The following is a 23,459-nucleotide window of genomic DNA, read 5'->3' as shown; positions in this document are numbered from 1 at the left end:
GGGCAAAGGGCTATAGAGGCAGCGATACGCTGGACACAGAGCTATAGAGGCAGCGATACGCTGGATGCAGTGGTTTTAAACTTAACACACTCACAAAGAAAAAAATGTTAGTTACATGTACTAAACAGATAATAAACACAAATATAAGAAATGATTTTGCTATTACGAAAACAAATTGTCATTTTTTTTTTTTAAAATCACTAGGTACAAAAATGGGATTTTGGTACCTACCGGTAAATCCTTTTCTCTGATTCCACAGGGGACACTGGAGATGCTTACGCTGGGGTATAGAGGCGTGGATAACTGGAGCCAGCACTGTAAATAATTTAGAAGTGTGAAGCTCCTCCCCCTCTATTCCCCACCAGCCCTCAGTTTAGAAAATGAAGACCAAGAGGAGATGGAGAACAAGCGGAGTAAGAAAAGGAGAGAAGAACACACAATAACTGTATCATACAACATACGGAACAAGCCGAACAGGCAGGCAAAGAGCGCAGAGGTGGGCACCCAGTGTCCCCTGTGGAATCAGAGAAAAGGATTTACCGGTAGGTACCAAAATCCCATTTTCTTTTTCATCCACTAGGGGACACTGGAGGTGCTTACGCTGGGGACGTCCCAAAGTTTTCCCCCATGGGCGGGAGCGCTCTGAGGCGCCTGCAAAACTAGGCGGCCAAACCGGGATGCCGAAGAAAAACATATCAAATTTGTAAAACTTGATAAACGTGTGAACTGAAGACCAAGAGGCCGCACGGCACAATTGTGACGTGGAGGCTCCTCTACCGGCCGCCCATGACGCACCCACAGAACGTGTGGAATGAGCCGAATTGGACGAAGGAGGCAGACGGTCGGCACTAACATAAGCCAGATGAATAGTCAGCTGAATCCCACGTGCCAAAGTCTGCTTAGACGATGGCCAACCCCTCCAAACAGCATCATAGAGGACAAAAAGTGACTTAAGGAGGGACGCTGTCCTGGCAACATAGGTGCGGAGAGCCGTAACCACATCCAAGGCAGAACCACCAGAGTCCTCCACCAACGACGGTACCAGGAAGGAAAGCGGCTACCGTCCGGAGTTCCGCCCTATCAGCATAAAACACAAGGTAAGGTGCTTATCAGACATAGCCCCCCATTCTGAAACTCTACGAGTCGAAGCAAGACCCAGGAGGAGGACCGTCTTTCGAGACAGGTACTTAAGATCAACATCCTCCAAAGGTTCAAACATGGGCGACTGAAGAAACAGAAGCACTAAGTTTAGATCCCAGGGAGCTATTGGAGGTAGGAAAGGGTGCTGCGCGCGCAAGACCCCTTAAAGAATGTCAGCATCTCAGGAAAGAAGGCCAATTTCCTTTAAAAGGAAAATGGAAAGGTCAGAGACTTGCACCTTTAAGGTTCCTAGACGAAGGTCAGAATCCAGACCTGTCTAAAGGAAAAGCAGAAACCGTGGATAAACGAAAAGTCCTAGACAGAAGACCCCGACTGGAACACCATGATATAAGCATGCCAGAAGCGATGATCATGCGCAGCCGAAACTGGCTTCCTGGCACGTATCATGGTGGGAATAACCGCGTCTGGGATGCCTCTGCATCTTAGGATATCGGTTTAAAGAGCCACCCCGTTAAACGCAGTTGCGCCAAGTTGGGGTGTATGAAAAAACCCGGCTGTAGAAGATCCGGGCGCATAGGAAAGGACCACGGATCTTCTGTCAATAGAGACCGAAGGTCCAAGAACCAACTTCTTCGAGGCCAGTTCTGAGCCACAAGAATTACAGAGGCTGTCTCTTGTTTATCCCTTTTAGGAAGACGCGGAATCAAAGAAAAAAAAAAGTAAACGAAGTCGTAGATCCACTGACTTGTCAAAGCGGCTACTGCTTCCGCCTGCGGATCTCGAGTTCTTGACAAGTATACTGGGAACAATTCAGTCGTGACGCCATGAGGTTCACCTGAGGACATCCCCATCGCTGAACACGTCTGGATGAAGCTTCCATTCTGGATATCCTGTCGACTTAGGTAACCTGCTTCCCAGTTGTCCACACCCGGGATGAATACCGCCGACAGGATTAATTACTGGTTCTCGGCCCACCGGAGGATCTGAGTTACTTCTCGCATAGCTATGCGACTCCGAGTTCCTCGTCGGCCGTTGATGAAAAAGACTGCCGTCGCGCTGTCAGACTGAACTCTTACCGGATGAGCCCTTTAGAAACTCTGTTGCCTCTATCAGAGCATTGTTCGCTCTGAGTTCCAACGCATTTATGGCCCACTTCTGTTCTAGAGGGGACCCTTGAACCTGAAAGTGGTAATCGAGGACTACAGCTCTCCATCCTCGGAGGCTGGCATCCGTAGTTACGATGATCCAGTTCCACACTCCGAATCTCCGGCCCGCTAAAAGATTGGTGGATTGTGTCCACCAGAGAAGGCCACTCTGGTAACTGGCTCAGACAGATCTGTCACTGTAGAAGCAGATGAGACCCTGACCCCTGGAGTGAAACCAGCCGAACTGTAGTGCTTCGAAAGCAGCTACCATCTTTCCTAAGAGACGCAGACAAAGAAGCATTGACACCTTCTTTGGTCTGAGGACCAGCTGGACTAACCACCGGATATCCCTGGCCTTGTCTGTTGGAAGAAAAAAATAAAACATAAAAATCCTCTGTGATTGATCTGATAGAAGAGATACTGATGGAGCCTTGAGCAACAGATCGTCCAAATAATGGATTATGTTCACTCCTGATGACCGAAGGAGAGCGATCATGACTGCTATGAGTTCGGTGAATATGCGGGGAGCCGAGGATAACCCGAACGGCAATGCCCGAAACTGGTAATGATCTTTCAATATGGCAAAATGCAGAAAAGCTTGGTGTGGTTCCCATGGAAACATGGCGATAAGCATCCTTGATATCCAGGGATAATAGGAACTCCCCTGGTTCCAAGCAGAGATTCCATTTTGAAACGATACATCTTTAGATACAGGTTGAAGGACCTGAGGTTCAAGATGGGCATGACCGCACCCTCCGGTCTGGGCACTACAAAACCGACTTGAGTAAAACCCCATACCTCGCTGATGTTCCGGAACCGGAACTAACACAGATGACACTACTAGAGACCTGATAGCCTCCTGTAGAACTTGAAATGCTTGCAAGCGGGCTCCCACCGCAGGGGACCCCAGGTGGGACAGAAAACCGTCATGCCACCTGTTTTCTCAGCTGGCTTAGATTCTGGTCTACGTGCAACCGTGTGTGGACGACCTCTACCTCCTCTCGGTTGCGTAGGAGCACCTCTGGCTCTACCATGAAAGGAATGAGGGGCTCAAAAGGAATGAAGAAGGTCCAGTATAAGGTCTTCTGGGAACTGGAGCAGTAGACGGGAGGAAAGAGGACTTACCCCCCCCGTGGCCTGGGATATCCACTTGTCCAATTCCAGGCCAAAAAGCATGTCACCCTCAACCGCACGCTTGGACTTTGCGTCCACTTGCAACCACAGAGCTCTGCGTCCTGAAATAGCAGATGCAGATATGCGATCACTAATCTGACTAATATCCTTTGAAGCTTCTCCCAAGTAAACTGCAGACTCACGGATGTGTTCTGCTAATAGATGTAATTCTGGTCTGGAATTACCAGAGTCCAAACCTGAAATCAGCTGGTCAGCCCAGCAAACCACAGCCTTGTTAACCCCGGCGGTAACAAGGGTAGGACTAAGTTGAGCTCCCGTTGCGGTATATATATAGATCTTACGATCCGAAGTGTCCTTTAAAACAGTAGCTCCCGGCACCGGATGTGCTGTTTTCTTAGTGAGACGGGAAACAGACGCAGCTACAGGAGGAGGTGTTTCCCACTTCTCCATCATGATGAAGGAAAAGGGAAGCTAGACGGAAAACTACGCCCAGATGCAGAACAGGTGCTTTACCCTCTGCACCATCTCTGGATACACATTAAATAGTTAGTGGACGTGGGATCTGAACCCAGGTCGTGAAATTTTGAATTGTTTCCAGGCCACTGATAATTTCTTGTAAAACTTCCTCCAATTCACCCTCTACGGTATCCTCTGTGGCGAGGAATTCTACGTCCGACTCCTCTGACTGGAAAAACAGTCATTAGAATACGCTTTTGAGCCGGGCTTTAGTAGGAAGTGGAGTATGTAGGCACCGCCGTACCGATCAACTGAACCAGGGACTTGGTAAAGTCAGCTACCCAGGGAGGTTGAGACCTGCGCGCCTCAGCCAACTCCGATGTTAAATTTGACATAACTCCTACCATGTCAGTGACCCATGGCGGAGCAGGAGAGGTAGTAATCGCCATCTGTGAATCCGTTGTTATACAAGCATCACATAACGTGGACCCCGTGGCCTGTGGCTTGGTCTGTTTGTTGTTACACTTGGAACAGACAAACAGCCTTTGAGAAGCCTTGGTTCTGTTGGACCTGGTACACACAGTCACCCAGAGAAAACACAGCATAAAACATAAAAGACACAGACATATAAAAACAAGAAGGCTGTGGGACACAGAGTAGGAGAAACCCCCCTCCCACAGATCAGACTCCCCTGCACTTACACCCCAGTTACTTACAGCCTTTTTACCAGGATGTAATCAGCGGATGAACTTGTCCTGCAGCACAGGAATGGCCGCAGAGGAGTCCAGCCTTCTGTGTCTTACACTGCAATCTCCTGTTAGAGATGCAGTATGTGCTGCTGTGTAATGAAGAACGGCAGCCCTGCTGTTATACAGCCGCTTGCCGTGTAGGGGATAGAGACCCGCACTGCCTTTAAGCTCCGCCCCCCTTTTTTATGCCCTAAAGGGCTAACAACCTCCTTACAATATGGCTTCTGTGGCCATTAACCTCCCCCCCCCCCCCCCGCGCACGCACAGCAGGCCGCTTACCGCCTCTCTGCCCCGCGTGTAACAGCGGGGAGAGGGAGAGCCAGGCGGGAGGAGGGAGAGCAGGCGCCTGGCTGCACTTGTAGAGCACTAAACAGCGGGGAGAGGGTGAGCCCGGCGGGAGGAAGGAGAGCAGGCGGCCGCACTTGTAGCGCACTTATCACCTGCCCCGCGCTACTGTTAATGTCCTCCCCCTCTTAATGAACTGCCCCGCACCAGGGTGGAAGAGGGAGAGCAGTGGAGCCGCGTGTAGCGCTCTGCATCAGCTGCCCAGCATACTATAACATGTAAAACCGCTGGGCAGCGGCGGGGCTGGGAGCCGGGGGATGCGCAGGTGGTTACTCACTGCGTGGTCCCCGATAGAAGTCTCTCTGCAGCAGTCAGCACTTCTCTTCTTCCTTGTTGAGAATGTGCTGTGGCGGTAAGGAGCTGTCAGTGCTTTTCATATAAGCGCTGTGCACTCCTTCCTGCCTCCTATAAGGCAGGGCGCCAGGTACCCGGAGCCCACCTTTAAAGAGGTGGCGAAGGGTACCTAAAAGTGTCAAAAGATGTAAAAATAAAGAAACCTAGATAAATAAAATATATGTATTGCTGGAGCACAGCATGATGTGACCAGCTCCTAGTAGGCACATTTTCTAAACTGAGGGCTGATGGGGCATAGAGGGGGAGGAGCTTCACACTTCTAAATTATTTTAAGTGCCAGCTCCAGCTATCCACGTCTCTATACCCCAGCGTAAGCACCTCCACTTCACCCTAGTGGATGAAAGAGAAATAATAATAATCAGAAAAGCAGCCTCGGTGTCCTATAGGCGTCTGGCCTAATAGAGACTCACCCACATGGAGTCATTGAAGTGCAGCTCGGGCAATGCCACGGTCATGTAGTCTTTCTTCGTACAGACAGCCACCACCAGCATCCCGTCCATGGTGAAGAATGCCTCGAACCCCGTCCCGCTCGCTGAGAAGAAGCTAATCCGCAAACAGGGATCAGTCACAGGTGTAATAGTTATACATGGTATACAGCTGCTCAGGGGTTAGTCTGTACAAGAAACAAGAAAAGTAATCCCCCGGTATCAGAGACGCCGTGACGCGGCCCGGAGGCTTAGCCATATTTTTGCAAATATATGCAACTGAGATCTCTGAAATATCTACCACCATGTATTTTTTCACATCTCATTGCTGATTTCACTCTGAGTGCTGGGGGAATACTTTTTTTGTTTCAGGTGTAATAGTTACCCAGAAGCGTTACAGACACTCCGCTATCACAGGATAATGATCTACTCACGTTACAGTCCCTCCGCTGTCACAGGATAATGATCTACTCACGTTACAGTCCCTCCGCTGTCACAGGATAGTGATCTACTCACATTACAGTCCCTCTGCTATCACATGATAATGATCTACTCACGTCACAGTCCCTCCCCTATCACAGGATGATGATCTACTCACGTTACAGTCCCTCCGCTATCACAGGATAGCGATCTACTCACATTACAGTCCCTCCGCTATCACAGGATAATGATCTACTCACATTACAGTCCCTCCGCTGTCACAGGATAATGATCTACTCATGTTACAGTCCCTCTGCTATCACAGGATAATGATCTACTCACATTACAGTCCCTCCGCTGTCACAGGATAATGATCTACTCACTCACGTTACAGACCCTCCGCTATCACAGGATAATGATCTACTCACTCACGTTACAGTCCCTCCGCTATCACAGGATAATGATCTACTCACTCACATTACAGTCCCTCCGCTATCACAGGATAATGATCTACTCACTCACGTTACAGTCCCTCCGCTGTCACAGGATAATGATCTACTCACGTTACAGTCCCTCCCCTATCACAGGATAATGATCTACTCACTCACGTTACAGTCCCTCCCCTATCACAGGATAATGCTCTACTCACGTTACAGTCCCTCCTCCCCTATCACAGGATAATGATCTACTCACTCACGTTACAGTCCCTCCGCTATCACAGGATAATGATCTACTCACGTTACAGTCCCTCCGCTGTCACAGGATAATGATCTACTCACGTTACAGTCCCTCCGCTGTCACAGGATAATGATCTACTCACATTACAGTCCCTCCGCTATCACAGGATAATGATCTACTCACATTACAGTCCCTCCGCTGTCACAGGATAATGATCTACTCATGTTACAGTCCCTCTGCTATCACAGGATAATGATCTACTCACATTACAGTCCCTCCGCTGTCACAGGATAATGATCTACTCACTCACGTTACAGACCCTCCGCTATCACAGGATAATGATCTACTCACTCACATTACAGACCCTCCCCTATCACAGGATAATGATCTACTCACTCACATTACAGTCCCTCCGCTATCACAGGATAATGATCTACTCACTCACGTTACAGTCCCTCCGCTGTCACAGGATAATGATCTACTCACGTTACAGTCCCTCCCCTATCACAGGATAATGATCTACTCACTCACGTTACAGTCCCTCCCCTATCACAGGATAATGCTCTACTCACGTTACAGTCCCTCCTCCCCTATCACAGGATAATGATCTACTCACTCACGTTACAGTCCCTCCGCTATCACAGGATAATGATCTACTCACGTTACAGTCCCTCCGCTGTCACAGGATAATGATCTACTCACGTTACAGTCCCTCTGCTGTCACAGGATAGTGATCTACTCACATTACAGTCCCTCCGCTGTCACAGGATAATGATCTACTCACTCACGTTACAGACCCTCCGCTATCACAGGATAATGATCTACTCACTCACGTTACAGTCCCTCCACTGTCACAGGATAATGATCTACTCACGTTACAGTCCCTCCCCTATCACAGGATGATGATCTACTCACGTTACAGTCCCTCCACTATCACAGGATAGTGATCTACTCACTCACGTTACAGACCCTCCACTGTCACATGATAATGATCTACTCACGTTACAGTCCCTCCGCTATCACAGGATAATGATCTACTCACTCACATTACAGTCCCTCCGCTATCACAGGATAATACACACACAGACATGCGAGCACACACACACAGACATGCGAGCACACACACACAGACATGCGAGCACACACACACAGACATGCGAGCACACACACACAGACATGCGAGCACACACACACACAGACATGCGAGCACACACACACACAGACATGCGAGCACACACACACAGACATGCGAGCACACACACACAGACATGCGAGCACACACACACATGCGAACACACACACACATGCGAGCACACACACACACACATGCGAGCACACACACACAGACATGCGAGCATACACAGACATGCGAGCACACACACACACAGACATGCGAGCACACACACACAGACATGCGAGCATACACACACAGACATGCGAACATACACACACACACACGCGAGCATACACACACACACACACATGCGCGCATACACACACACACGAGCATACACACAGACATGCGAGCATACACACACAAACAATGATGTGTGCGATGCATGGTGCGGCTCACTAGTATCGGACCTCAGTCTTTTGCCTTGTTACCGCGGTTAGTGTCTGAGTCGCACACATCAGCTGCAGTTAACGCCAGAGCCAGCACCCAGGGTACCTGTGCATTATACAGTAGTTTGGTCACATTAGAGATGTGACTAAGACGCAAATTTTGTGGCGGCAGGCATTGGCGCGGATCAGTTAGAAATTTTGTCGCAGAGCAGCGGAGTTATTTAGGTTGATTTGAGGATCGGTGAATGTGTGGACACATCTATACAATAGATCCCAGGGGGAATCAAACCTGTGCGACAGCAATGCTAACCACCGTGTAACCTCGCCCCTTATTTCCATTACCTGTACAGCTGCTTGCGTTTCTTTCCGGTTGGCAAATGCTCTCTGGCATCATCGATTAGACAGACCCAGGCATGGAAGGCAAAGCCAGTGCCGGGCCACTTCTGCATGGGTGGTACCATGATACCAGACATACTGGGTGTCAAGTCAAAATATTGCAGCGCCCTCTCTGGCCCGTCCTGTCTCGCCATGGAAGAGAGCGCCCGGATAACCTGCGCTGCATAGGGGTGGCAGCAGTGTCCCTCAGTCCGGAGCAGCTTGAGAAGATCGCGGAGCTCGAAGGGCCTGATAGACAGACGGCCCAGCGCCTGCAGGAGATGGATGAGGTTTTCAGCGCATTTCCCGTCTAACTCCTTCTCACTGCGCAGAGCTGCAAGGATATAGCCGACCATCCCGGCCTGGACACAAGTCATGCTGTTACGCAGCGAGGAGTCGCAGATATTATTCAGCCACTCGGACACCAAGATCTGGAGATCTCTAGGAGACAGTTCCGGGATCCACTGGACCAGGATAAGCAGCGGCTGCTCATTTTGGATACAAACGGCAGAATCTGAGCTGTAAGCACCTTCCATGGCCTGCATGGGGGAAAATACAGAGGTGGATGTTATGAGGAATTCTGATGAAAACAGCAAGTAATGTGGAACATGGCACAGAGGTATTTTACAGGGATACAACCAAAACAATATATTTATCTTTCAGTTAGTGTATAGTAATCAATTTTATGATTTCATTTTATTTCATTTATTAGCAGTCACAGTGTGCAGGTCCGCTGTGCCCCTGTTAGAGCCCTGCACAGCAGTCACTCCCATCCGGCGATCCCTCCCTGACAGAGCCCTGGATAGCAGTCACTCCCATCCGGCGATCCCTCCCTGACAGAGCCCTGCACAGCAGTCACTCCCATCCGGCAATTGCTCCCTGACAGAGCCCTGCACAGCAGTCACTCTCATCCGGTGATCCCTCCCTGACAGAGCCCTGGACAGCAGTCACTCCAATCCGGCGATCCCTCCCTGACAGAGCCCTGCACAGCAGTCACTCTCATCCGGCGATCCTTCCCTGACAGAGCCCTGGACAGCAGCCACTACCATCCGGCGATCCCTCCCTGGCAGAGCCATGCACAGCAGTCACTCTCATCCGGCGATCCCTCCCTGACAGAGCCCTGCACAGCAGTCACTCTCATCCGGCGATCCCTCCCTGGCAGAACACTGCACAGCAGTCACTCTCATCCGGCGATCCCTCCATGACAGAGCCCTGCACAGCAGTCACTCTCATCCGGCGATCGCTACCTGACAGAGCCCTGCACAGCAGTCACTCTCATCCGGCGATTGCTCCCTGGCAGAGCCCTGCACAGCAGTCACTCTCATCCGGCGATCGCTACCTGACAGAGCCCTGCACAGCAGTCACTCTCATCCGGCGACTGCTCCCCGAGCCCTGTACAGCAGTCACTCTCATCCGACGATTGCTCCCTGACAGAGCCCTGCACAGCACACTCGCATCCGGCGATTGCTCACTCTCATCAAGCGATTGCTCCCTGACAGAGCCCTGCACAGCAGTCACTCTCGTCCGGCGATTGCTCCTTGAGCCCTGCATAGCAGTCACTCCCATCCGGCGATTGCTCCCTGATAGAGACCTGCACAGCAGTCACTCCCATCCGGTGACTGCTCCCTGGCAGAGCCCTGCACAGCAGTAACTCTCATCCGGTGATTGCTCCTTGAGCCCTGCACAGCAGTCACTCCAATCCGGCGATTGCTCCCTGATAGAGACCTGCACAGCAGTCACTCTCATCCGGCGATTGCTCCATGAGCCCTGCACAGCAGTCACTCTCATCCGGCGATCGCTACCTGACAGAGCCCTGCACAGCAGTCACTCTCATCCGGCGATCCCTCACTGGCAGAGCCCTGCACAGCAGTCACTCTCATCCGCCGATCCCTCCATGACAGAGCCCTGCACAGCAGTCACTCTCATCCGGCGATCGCTACCTGACAGAGCCCTGCACAGCAGTCACTCTCATCCGGCGAATGCTCCCTGGCAGAGCCCTGCACAGCAGTCACTCTCATCCGGCGATCGCTACCTGACAGAGCCCTGCACAGCAGTCACTCTCATCCGGCGTTTGCTCCCCGAGCCCTGTACAGCAGTCACTCTCATCCGACGATTGCTCCCTGACAGAGCCCTGCACAGCACACTCGCATCCGGCGATTGCTCACTCTCATCAAGCGATTGCTCCCTGACAGAGCCCTGCACAGCAGTCACTCTCATCCGGTGATTGCTCCCCGAGCCCTGTACAGCAGTCACTCTCATCCGACGATCGCTCCCTGACAGAGACCTGCACAGCAGTCACTCCCATCCGGTGACTGCTCCCTGGCAGAGCCCTGCACAGCAGTAACTCTCATCCGGTGATTGCTCCATGAGCCCTGCACAGCAGTCACTCCAATCCGGTGATTGCTCCCTGATAGAGACCTGCACAGCAGTCACTCTCATCCGGCGATTGCTCTCTGAGCCCTGCACAGCAGTCACCCCCATCTGGCGATTGCTTCCTGATGAAGAACTCATTCCCCAATAATTACCATGTTTAGAAGCTGCTGGAGAAGACGTTTGGTCGGCTGACTGCGACTCTTCAGGACCTCATAGAGATGTGGGTAGCCGATCCGCTCTTTGAACACCTCCTTAGAAAGGAGATAGGAAAAATCACCCATCAGGTAATCAGAAATGAATTTGAAATGATCAAAATGAAGTGAAAGTCAATGAATACGTAATAAACAGACTTCGTATACTGCGCGTTCCTGAAAGACAAATCACTGTTCTAGGGTTTCTGTCACTTGGTGCCGACACTCTGACATCCCGCGCACACTATGTACTAGTATGAATCCAAATAAAATATATCGCAGATTAAAAGCGTCAAGTGATAATTATATGAACAGTGTTTGATTCAGAAAATGCAGCTTTTATCTGCCCGGGGGCTTCTAGCTTAATGTAGGGTCCCGCAGAGAGCTGTTTATTTGGGGACACAGCGATTTCCTCATCTTGCTCCTCACTGGGTCCCTTCCCACTCCCACCTCCACCTGATCAACAGATGCGGCAGCCACAGCTCCAGCGACATTCAGGATCACATCCAAAATGTAATGTGGCACCCCAGCTACTGTGGAACTACACATTCCAGCATGCCCAGCCACAATTCTTGCTATTAGTACATGCTTTGATGTGTAACAACAGCTGGAGTGCCACACAGTGCCTACACCTACTGTAGGAACCGGTGACATCACCGAGGCATGAGGCACAACCCCAATCACAGTAATCTGATAGTATCTGTAAACAGTAGACACATTTGTGGAGGGCTCCACCATATGGAAGAGGCGATAAACCCCTGGCTTGTCGCATGTATTATGCATTATGCCTCTGAGTATAGTGGAAATGATAGATTTAGAGCCCACGTGGACTATTTTCTGCTGGGATCTAGGCAAATACAATGCGAGAACTAGAACAGCAGTGGCAGGCAGACAATGTACATATAACGTCGCTTTCACACACGTGATCTGTTTTATAAAACGCAAGGATGGGATGAATCCACTTTTGTTTAGCCGATGGCCACAGTAACCCACTCCCAATTCTCAGTGCCTCAGAGATGGGAGCATAGCAAGAAACGCCAGGAACTGCACCTTGGTAAAACCACGCTGCACTGCAGGGGTGGGGGGTAGATACATTTATTATTTGCATGCAGGGTAAATACCGGCTGCTTTTGCATGTAGCCCACAAATGCTGGACAGCTTTATTCTTACACTGAAATTTAGATTTCACTGTACACGTCCCTCCCAAATCTAATCTCTCTGCACATCTTACACCTGCCCTGGCCGCAGTGCAGCACGGTGTAACCAAGGGGCAAAGTTCCTGGCTTTTAGTTCTTGTATTGCTCCCACCTCAGAATCAGCCCTATAATAATACAGGATACTGGTACAATATAACAGATGGAGAACCCATAAGTAACACCGACCTTGGCCGACGGAGAACTCCTCATGATTGAAGTCAAGACACCGATAGCATTGACTGTGATTGCATCCGAATCGCTGTCGATCACCTAAATAACAACAGGTTCTACAGTGAGATGAAAGTTTACTTCTGTTCAGCATGAAGAAACCCATCACCATGCGACACCAAATCACGGTACATGCCACAGCACCAACACGATTGTATGATAGGCAGGAATGCACCAGGTTACTGCACCAACACTAATCTTACCATCAGTAATACACCAGGAACCCTCAGTTACAGGAAGACTGACACAGGCACAGCTACACATATACACACACGGTACCATCAGTAATACACCAGGAACCCTCAGTTACAGGAGGACTGACACAGGCACAGCTACACATATACACACACAGTACCATCAGTAATACACCAGGAACCCTCAGTTACAGGAGTACTGACACAGGCACAGCTACACATATACACACGGTACCATCAGTAATACACCAGGAACCCTCAGTTACAGGAGGACTGACACAGGAACAGCTACACATATACACACACAGTACCATCAGTAATACACCAGGAACCCTCAGTTACAGGAGTACTGACACAGGCACATCTACAAATATACACACGGTACCATCAGTAATACACCAGGAACTCTCAGTTACAGGAGTACTGACACAGGCACAGTTACACATATACACACACGGTACCATCAGTAATACACCAGGAACCCTCAGTTACAGGAGGACTAACACAGGCACATCTACACATATACACACACGGTACCATCAGTAATACACCAGGAACCCTCAGTTACAGGAGGACTGACACAGGCACAGCTACACATATACACACACAGAGTACCATCAGTAATACACCAGGAACCCTCATTTACAGGAGGACTAACACAGGCACAGCTACACATACGGTACCAACAGTAATACACCAGGAACCCTCAGTTACAGGAGTACTGACACAGGCACAGCTACACATATACACACGGTACCATCAGTAATACACCAGGAACCCTCAGTTACAGGAGTACTGACACAGGCACAGCTACACATATACACACGGTACCATCAGTAATACACCAGGAAACCTCAGTTACAGGAGGACTAACACAGGCACAGCTACACATATACCGTATACACGGTACCATCAGAAATACACCAGGAACCCTTAGTTACAGGAGTACTGACACAGGCACAGCTACACATATACACACGGTACCATCAGTAATACACCAGGAACCCTCAGTTACAGGAGGACTAACACAGGCACAGCTACACATATACACACACGGTACCATCAGTAATACACCAGGAACCCTCAGTTACAGGAGGACTAACACAGGCACAGCTACACATATAAACACGGTACCATCAGTAACACACCAGGAACCCTCAGTTACAGGAGGACTAACACAGGCACAGCTACACACACGGTACCATCAGTAATACACCAGGAAACCTCAGTTACAGGAGGACTAACACAGGCACAGCTACACATATACACACGGTACCATCAGTAATACACCAGGAACCCTCAGTTACAGGAGTACTGACACAGGCACAGCTACACACGGTACCATCAGTAATACACCAGGAACCCTCAGTTACAGGAGTACTGACACAGGCACATTTACATATATACACACGGTACCACCAGTAATACACCAGGAACCCTTAGTTACAGGAGTACTGACACAGGCACAGCTACACATATACACACGGTACCACCAGTAACACACCAGGAACCCTCAGTTACAGGAGGACTAACACAGGCACAGCTACACATATACACACGGTACCACCAGTAACACACCAGGAACCCTCAGTTACAGGAGTACTGACACAGGCACAGCTACACATATACACACGGTATCACCAGTAACACACCAGGAACCCTTAGTTACAGGAGTACTGACACAGGCACAGCTACACATATACACACGGTACCATCAGTAATACACCAGGAACCCTCAGTTACAGGAGTACTGACACAGGCACAGCTACACATATACACACGGTACCACCAGTAACACACCAGGAACCCTCAGTTACAGGAGTACTGACACAGGCACAGCTACACATATACACACGGTACCACCAGTAACACACCAGGAACCCTCAGTTACAGGAGTACTGACACAGGCACAGCTACACATATACACACGGTACCATCAGTAATACACCAGGAACCCTTAGTTACAGGAGTACTGACACAGGCACAGCTACACATATACACACGGTACCATCAGTAATACACCAGGAACCCTTAGTTACAGGAGTACTGACACAGGCACAGCTACACATATACACACGGTACCATCAGTAATACACCAGGAACCCGCAGTTACAGGAGCACTGACACAGGCACAGCTACACATATATACACACGGTACCATCAGTAATACACCAGGAACCCTCAGTTACAGGAGCACTGACACAGGCACAGCTACACATATACACACGGTACCATCAGTAATACACCAGGAACCCTCAGTTACAGGAGTACTGACACAGGCACAGCTACACACGGTACCATCAGTAATACACCAGGAACCCTCAGTTACAGGAGTACTGACACAGGCACATTTACATATATACACACGGTACCACCAGTAATACACCAGGAACCCTTAGTTACAGGAGTACTGACACAGGCACAGCTACACATATACACACGGTACCACCAGTAACACACCAGGAACCCTCAGTTACAGGAGGACTAACACAGGCACAGCTACACATATACACACGGTACCACCAGTAACACACCAGGAACCCTCAGTTACAGGAGTACTGACACAGGCACAGCTACACATATACACACGGTATCACCAGTAACACACCAGGAACCCTTAGTTACAGGAGTACTGACACAGGCACAGCTACACATATACACACGGTACCATCAGTAATACACCAGGAACCCTCAGTTACAGGAGTACTGACACAGGCACAGCTACACATATACACACGGTACCACCAGTAACACACCAGGAACCCTCAGTTACAGGAGTACTGACACAGGCACAGCTACACATATACACACGGTACCACCAGTAACACACCAGGAACCCTCAGTTACAGGAGTACTGACACAGGCACAGCTACACATATACACACGGTACCATCAGTAATACACCAGGAACCCTTAGTTACAGGAGTACTGACACAGGCACAGCTACACATATACACACGGTACCATCAGTAATACACCAGGAACCCTTAGTTACAGGAGTACTGACACAGGCACAGCTACACATATACACACGGTACCATCAGTAATACACCAGGAACCCGCAGTTACAGGAGCACTGACACAGGCACAGCTACACATATATACACACGGTACCATCAGTAATACACCAGGAACCCTCAGTTACAGGAGCACTGACACAGGCACAGCTACACATATACACACGGTACTATCATGTATGTCATGCAGCATAACCAATAAAACACTCAGAGCTGACACAGAGTTGAACGTACACCAGCAAGATAAGTGTGGCGTCAGCATGTAGACGACGCTGCAGGCAATTCAGAGGTAACGGTATACACAGAAACATCAGACTTCAGATTGAGGAGTCTGTGTTCTATTATCCATAAAACAATATATTCATAAGAAAACAAAATAAATAAAACCACACAACTAATCTTAAGCCTCCATATTCCGCTGTAAGAGACTTGTCATCCGTACGCTCATTATCTTTCCGCTATTCCTCGGCTAAATCACAGCAATTTTTTCTAGCTCCTGTATAACGCTGGGGTTACAGCGTCCTCTAGTGGTGCTGCGGTATCAATGCAATGACTGTGGGGCCCTTTTATCAATAACCTCATTCTCTATGGGATCTGGGCATGGTATTAGCACCCACAAGCACAGTGCAGTATGCGACAATACCACCCGAATGTATTAAATAGACCAGGCATGTGCAGTGGCCATTCCCTGGGATAGTTCCGAGGGAACCCTAACCTGGTAAACTTTGCAGTGTAGCCCATAGGGTGCAGCGACTAACGCCATCTTCAGATAGCGTTAGCCAAACTCCAGAGCTTGGTAAATGTGAGCTTAGCAACGCCCATAGAAACCTGCAAAAATTAAGGGGCTGTGGCTGCCGTCACATGGGGCTGCGGCTGCCGTCACATGGGGCTGCGGCTGCCGTCACATGGGGCTGCGGCTGCCGTCACATGGGGCTGCGGCTGCCGTCGGAGAATAGTTTTATTCCCTATTAAGCATTGCATCCACTGCACCCTTGGACTTCTCTGGGCTCCTAGTAGGCTGCAGAGCTTGCAATCACATTTAAATTCAAACTAAGGGTTTTCAAAATGTACATGGATTGTACCAGGTAAGATGTAAAGTCTAAAGATTCTATTTAACACTGAATAAAAACTTCCAGAGAACAACCCGGCTATATAGGTGTATTCATACATAGATCCTTCAGGAATGCAGAAACATCCTAATTACACTGATAATGGGTAACATGGAACTACAGAGTGACCCCAAGCCCTGTGTAAGAGAGATAGATGGGGGACAGCCGCTGACACTGGTATTCAATCTGAGGGGGGTTGATATTTACTTTCACTCCACCACTTCAAAGCCGATTATATAACAGGATGTATTACAGGGCGGCAGTGTAACATACACACAATGTGCTCTCACATACAGCTCCCTACTACAGATAACTGGCTGATTATATAACAGGATGTATTACAGGGCGGCAGTGTAATATACACACAATGTGCTCTCACATACAGCTCCCTACTACAGATAACTGGCTGATTATATAACAGGATGTACTACAGGGCGGCAGGGTAATATACACACAATGTGCTCTCACATACAGCTCCCTACTACAGATAACTGGCTGATTATATAACAGGATGTACTACAGGGCAGCAGTGTAACATACACACAATGTGCTCTCACATACAGCTCCCTACTACAGATAACTGGCTGATTATATAACAGGATGTATTACAGGGCGGCAGTGTAACATACACACAATGTGCTCTCACATAAAGCTCCCTACTACATATAACTGGCTGATTATATAACAGGATGTACTACAGGGCGGCAGTGTAATATACACACACAGTGTGCTCTCACATACAGCTCCCTACTACAGATAACTGGCTGATTATATAACAGGATGTATTACAGGGCGGCAGTGTAATATACACACACAGTGTGCTCTCACATACAGCTCCCTACTACAGATAACTGGCTGATTATATAACAGGATGTATTACAGGGCGGCAGTGTAACATACACACAATGTGCTCTCACATACAGATCCCTACTACAGATAACTGGCTGATTATATAACAGGATGTATTACAGGGCGGCAGTGTAATACACACACAGTGTGCTCTCACATACAGCTCCCTACTACAGATAACTGGCTGATTATATAACAGGATGTACTACAGGGCGGCAGTGTAACATACACACAATGTGCTCTCACATACAGCTCCCTACTACAGATAACTGGCTGATTATATAACAGGATGTATTACAGGGCGGCAGTGTAACATACACACAATGTGCTCTCACATACAGCTCCCTACTACAGATAACTGGCTGATTATATAACAGGATGTATTACAGGGCGGCAGTGTAACATACACACAATGTGCTCTCACATACAGCTCCCTACTACAGATAACTGGCTGATTATATAACAGGATGTATTACAGGGCGGCAGTGTAACATACACACAATGTGCTCTCACATACAGCTCCCTACTACAGATAACTGGCTGATTATATAACAGGATGTACTACAGGGCGGCAGTGTAACATACACACAGTGTGCTCTCACATACAGCTCCCTACTACATATAACTGGCTGATTATATAACAGGATGCATTACAGGGCGGCAGTGTAATATACACACACAATGTGCTCTCACATACAGCTCCCTACTACAGATAACTGGCTGATTATATAACAGGATGTACTACAGGGCGGCAGTGTAATATACACACAATGTGCTCTCACATACAGCTCCCTACTACAGATAACTGGCTGATTATATATAATAGGATGTATTACAGGGCAGCAGTGTAACATACACACAATGTGCTCTCACATACAGCTCCCTACTACAGATAACTGGCTGATTACATAACAGGATATACTACAGGGCGGCAGTGTAACATACACACAATGTGCTCTCACATACAGCTTCCTACTACAGATAACTGGCTGATTATATAACAGGATGTATTACAGGGCGGCAGTGTAATATACACACAATGTGCTCTCACATACAGCTCCCTACTACAGATAACTGGCTGATTATATAACAGGATGTACTACAGGGCGGCAGTGTAACATACACACAAAGTGCTCTCACATACAGCTCCCTACTACAGATAACTGGCTGATTATATAACAGGATGTACTACAGGGCGGCAGTGTAACATACACACAATGTGCTCTCACATACAGCTCCCTACTACAGATAACTGGCTGATTATATAACAGGATATATTACAGGGCGGCAGTGTAATATACACACACAATGTGCTCTCACATACAGCTCCCTACTACAGATAACTGGCTGATTATATAACAGGATGTACTACAGGGCGGCAGTGTAATATACACACAATGTGCTCTCACATACAGATCCCTACTACAGATAACTGGCTGATTATATAACAGGATGTACTACAGGGCGGCAGTGTAACATACACACACAATGTGATCACATACAGCTCCCTACTACAGATAACTGGCTGATTATATAACAGGATGTACTACAGGGCGGCAGTGTAACATACACACACAATGTGCTCTCACATAAAGCTCCCTACTACATATAACTGGCTGATTATATAACAGGATGTATTACAGGGCGGCAGTGTAACATACACACAATGTGCTCTCACATAAAGCTCCCTACTACATATAACTGGCTGATTATATAACAGGATGTATTACAGGGCGGCAGTATAACATACACAGAATGTGCTCTCACATACAGCTCCCTACTACAGATAACTGGCTGATTATATAACAGGATGTATTACAGGGCGGCAGTGTAACATACACACAATGTGCTCTCACATACAGCTCCCTACTACAGATAACTGGCTGATTATATAACAGGATGTATTACAGGGCGGCAGTGTAATATACACACAATGTGCTCTCACATAAAGCTCCCTACTACATATAACTGGCTGATTATATAACAGGATGTATTACAGGGCAGCAGTGTAACATACACACAATGTGCTCTCACATAAAGCTCCCTACTACATATAACTGGCTGATTATATAACAGGATGTATTACAGGGCGGCAGTGTAACATACACACAATGTGCTCTCACATACAGCTCCCTACTACAGATAACTGGCTGATTATATAACAGGATGTATTACAGGGCGGCAGTGTAACATACACACAATGTGCTCTCACATAAAGCTCCCTACTACATATAACTGGCTGATTATATAACAGGATGTATTACAGGGCGGCAGTATAACATACACAGAATGTGCTCTCACATACAGCTCCCTACTACAGATAACTGGCTGATTATATAACAGGATGTATTACAGGGCGGCAGTGTAACATACACACAATGTGCTCTCACATACAGCTCCCTACTACAGATAACTGGCTGATTATATAACAGGATGTATTACAGGGCGGCAGTGTAACATACACACAATGTGCTCTCACACACAGCTCCCTACTACAGATAACTGGCTGATTATATATAACAGGATGTATTACAGGGCGGCAGTGTAATATACACACAATGTGCTCTCACATACAGCTCCCTACTACAGATAACTGGCTGATTATATAACAGGATATACTACAGGGCGGCAGTGTAACATACACACAATGTGATCACATAAAGCTCCCTACTACAGATAACTGGCTGATTATATAACAGGATGTATTACAGGGCGGCAGTGTAACATACACACAATGTGCTCTCACATACAGCTCCCTACTACAGATAACTGGCTGATTATATAACAGGATGTATTACAGGGCGGCAGTGTAACATACACACAATGTGCTCTCACATACAGCTCCCTACTACAGATAACTGGCTGATTATATATAACAGGATGTATTACAGGGCGGCAGTGTAACATACACACAATGTGCTCTCACATACAGCTCCCTACTACAGATAACTGGCTGATCAGCGATCAGTGCAATCACAGGGACGTCACATATTATCAATCTGTTTTCTATACAGTGACTTATTTACAGATACTGGACCATAAAGATATTATAGAAGAGACAAAAATCACAATCTAAGCATCAGACACAAAGAAGCACAAAATAAATGGTGCCAGCTGTGGAGTCCTCGTTACGTTGCGCTATACGTCTCCAATCACTCCGGAGATAATGCTCTGATCTAGGTCCTACAGACACATTTTCCTCATACCGATTCGCAGGCTTCCCGATTAGGGAACAAGTCTGTGCCAGGATTATGTAGATGTGCCAGGTTTGTGTAGATGTGCCAGGTTTGTGTAGATGTGCCGCGTACATTGGGAAAGTTTTTAGTGAGTTTACAAACTTGTTCTTCTAGAACGTATACATAGACTCTCTGCCTGCGCTGTGTAAACGCTGGCTACATCTGCGGCAGCGATGTCACATAGCTGTATCCCCCTCCTCGCAGAGGTTATAAAGTGTAAGCCATGTGAAGACGCCCAGCAGTGTAATACAAAGGGCAGGTAATTCCAAGCAGAGGGCAGACAGACACCTGCGTGTCACAGATGTAGGGAATACAGGGGACATCACTAGCAGAGGGCAGACAGTCACCTGCGTGTCACAGGTGTAGGGAGTACAGGGGACATCACTAGCAGAGTGCAGACAGTCACCTGCGTGTGACAGGTGTAAGGAGTACAGGGGACATCACTAGCAGAGAGCAGACAGTCACCAGCGTGTCATAGGTGTAGGGAGTACAGGGGACATCACTAGCAGAGGGCAGACAGTCACCTGCGTGTCACAGGTGTAGGGAGTACAGGGGACATCACTAGCAGAGGGCAGACAGTCACCTGCGTGTCACAGGTGTAGGGAGTACAGGGGACATCACTAGCAGAGGGCAGACAGTCACCAGCGTGTCACAGGTGTAGGGAGTACAGGGGACATCACTAGCAGAGGGCAGACAGTCACCTGCGTGTCACAGGTGTAGGGAATACAGGGGACATCACTAGCAGAGGGCAGATAGTCACCTGCGTGTCACAGGTGTAGGGAGTACAGGGGACATCACTAGCAGAGGGCAGACAGTCACCTGCGTGTCACAGGAGTAGGGAGTACAGGGGACATCACAGGTGTCTGCTCTCTGTTAGTGATTACCTGCGTGTCACAGGTGTAGGGAGTACAGAGGACAGATAATGAACGTGACACGTCACATTGCCCAAACAAACCATTAGAGCAGCCAGACACAACCGTCACTAATCCTGTGCTCTTTGTTCATGAACCGCAGTGATTACAGGGTAAACCAGTCTGACCAGTTAGTGAAGGCGGGTCAGACTGTTGTTGCCGGAGGACGAGCTTACGCCAGTGGAAAAAATATTCTGTCAATGTGACCCACAGCGCTTTCAAACACATGTATATATTAGGGGGATGGGAGAGAGGTGTCCTGGTATCTGTGTATTAGGAGAATGGGAGAGAGGTGTCCTGGTATCTGTGTATTAGGAGGATGGGAGAGAGGTGTCCTGGTGTCTGTATATTAGGGGGATGGGATAGAGGTGTCCTGGTATCTGTGTATTAGGATGGGAGAGGTGTCCTGGTATCTGTATATTAGGAGTATGGGAGAGGGATGTCCTGGTTTCTGTGTATTAGGAGGATGGGAGCAAGGTGTCCTGGTATCTGTATATTAAGAGTATGGGAGAGAGGTGTCCTGGTATCTGTATATTAGGAGTATGGGAGAGAGATGTCCTGGTATCTGTGTATTAGGAATATGGGAGAGAGGCGTCCTGGTATCTGTATATTAGGAGTATGGGAGAGGGGTGTCCTGGTATCTGTGTATTAGGAGGATGGGAGAGAGGTGTCCTGGTATCTGTGTTTTAGGAATATAGAAGAGATGTGTCCTGGTATCTGTATATTAGAAGTATGGGAGAGAGGTGTCGTGGTATCTGTTTATTAGGAGTATGGGAGAGAGGTGTCCTGGTATATGCGTATTTTAAGTATGGCAGAGAGGTGTCCTGGTATCTATGTATTAAGAGTATAGAAGAAAGGTGTCCTGGTAACTGTATGTTAGGAGTATGGGAGAGAGGTGTCCTGGTATCTGTATATTAGGAGTATGGGAGAGAGATGCCCTGGTATCTGTGTATTAGGACTATGGGAGAGAGGTGTCCTGGTATCTGTGTATTAGGAGTATGGCAGAGAGGTGTCCTGTATCTGTGTATTAGGGGGATGGGAGAGAGGTGTCCTGTATCTGTGTATTAGTAGTATGGGAGAGAGGTGTCCTGGTATCTGTATATTAGAAGTATGGGAGAGAGGTGTCCTTGTATCAGTGTAATAGTGGGGACGGGATAGAGGTGTCCTAATTTCTGTGTATTAGGAGGATGGGAGAGAAGTGTCCTGGTATCTATGTATTAGGATGGGAGAGGTGTCCTGTATCTGTGTATTAGGGGGATGGGAGAGAGGTGTCCTGTATCTGTGTATTAGTAGTATGGGAGAGAGGTGTCCTGGTATCTGTATATTAGAAGTATGGGAGAGAGGTGTCCTTGTATCAGTGTAATAGTGGGGACGGGATAGAGGTGTCCTAATTTCTGTGTATTAGGAGGA

The 23,459-nt window shown here is 48.3% G+C and overlaps 1 protein-coding gene across 3 annotated transcripts in view; it reads right to left on the bottom strand.

The window, feature by feature from the left end:
* NBEAL2 (neurobeachin like 2) overlaps positions 1-23,459 on the bottom strand; it is a 205,423-nt gene that overhangs the window by 43,257 nt on the left and 138,707 nt on the right. For all 3 annotated transcript variants that reach the window (XM_088463189.1, XM_088463190.1, XM_088463191.1), the window contains 4 exons: positions 12,692-12,775; positions 11,271-11,369; positions 8,713-9,284; positions 5,695-5,827 (listed from right to left, as the gene is read on the bottom strand). In XM_088463189.1, coding sequence (XP_088319315.1) covers positions 5,695-5,827; positions 8,713-9,284; positions 11,271-11,369; positions 12,692-12,775 — 888 coding nt within the window. The remainder of the gene's footprint in view (positions 1-5,694; positions 5,828-8,712; positions 9,285-11,270; positions 11,370-12,691; positions 12,776-23,459) is intronic.

This window comes from Taudactylus pleione, unplaced genomic scaffold, assembly GCF_031769625.1.
Source record: "Taudactylus pleione unplaced genomic scaffold, aTauple2 ptg001330l, whole genome shotgun sequence".
In the NCBI taxonomy this organism is placed as follows: Eukaryota; Metazoa; Chordata; class Amphibia; order Anura; family Myobatrachidae; genus Taudactylus; species Taudactylus pleione.
The sequence above is the reverse complement of the archived record's forward strand: the minus strand, read 5'-3'. Positions and strand labels throughout refer to the sequence as shown.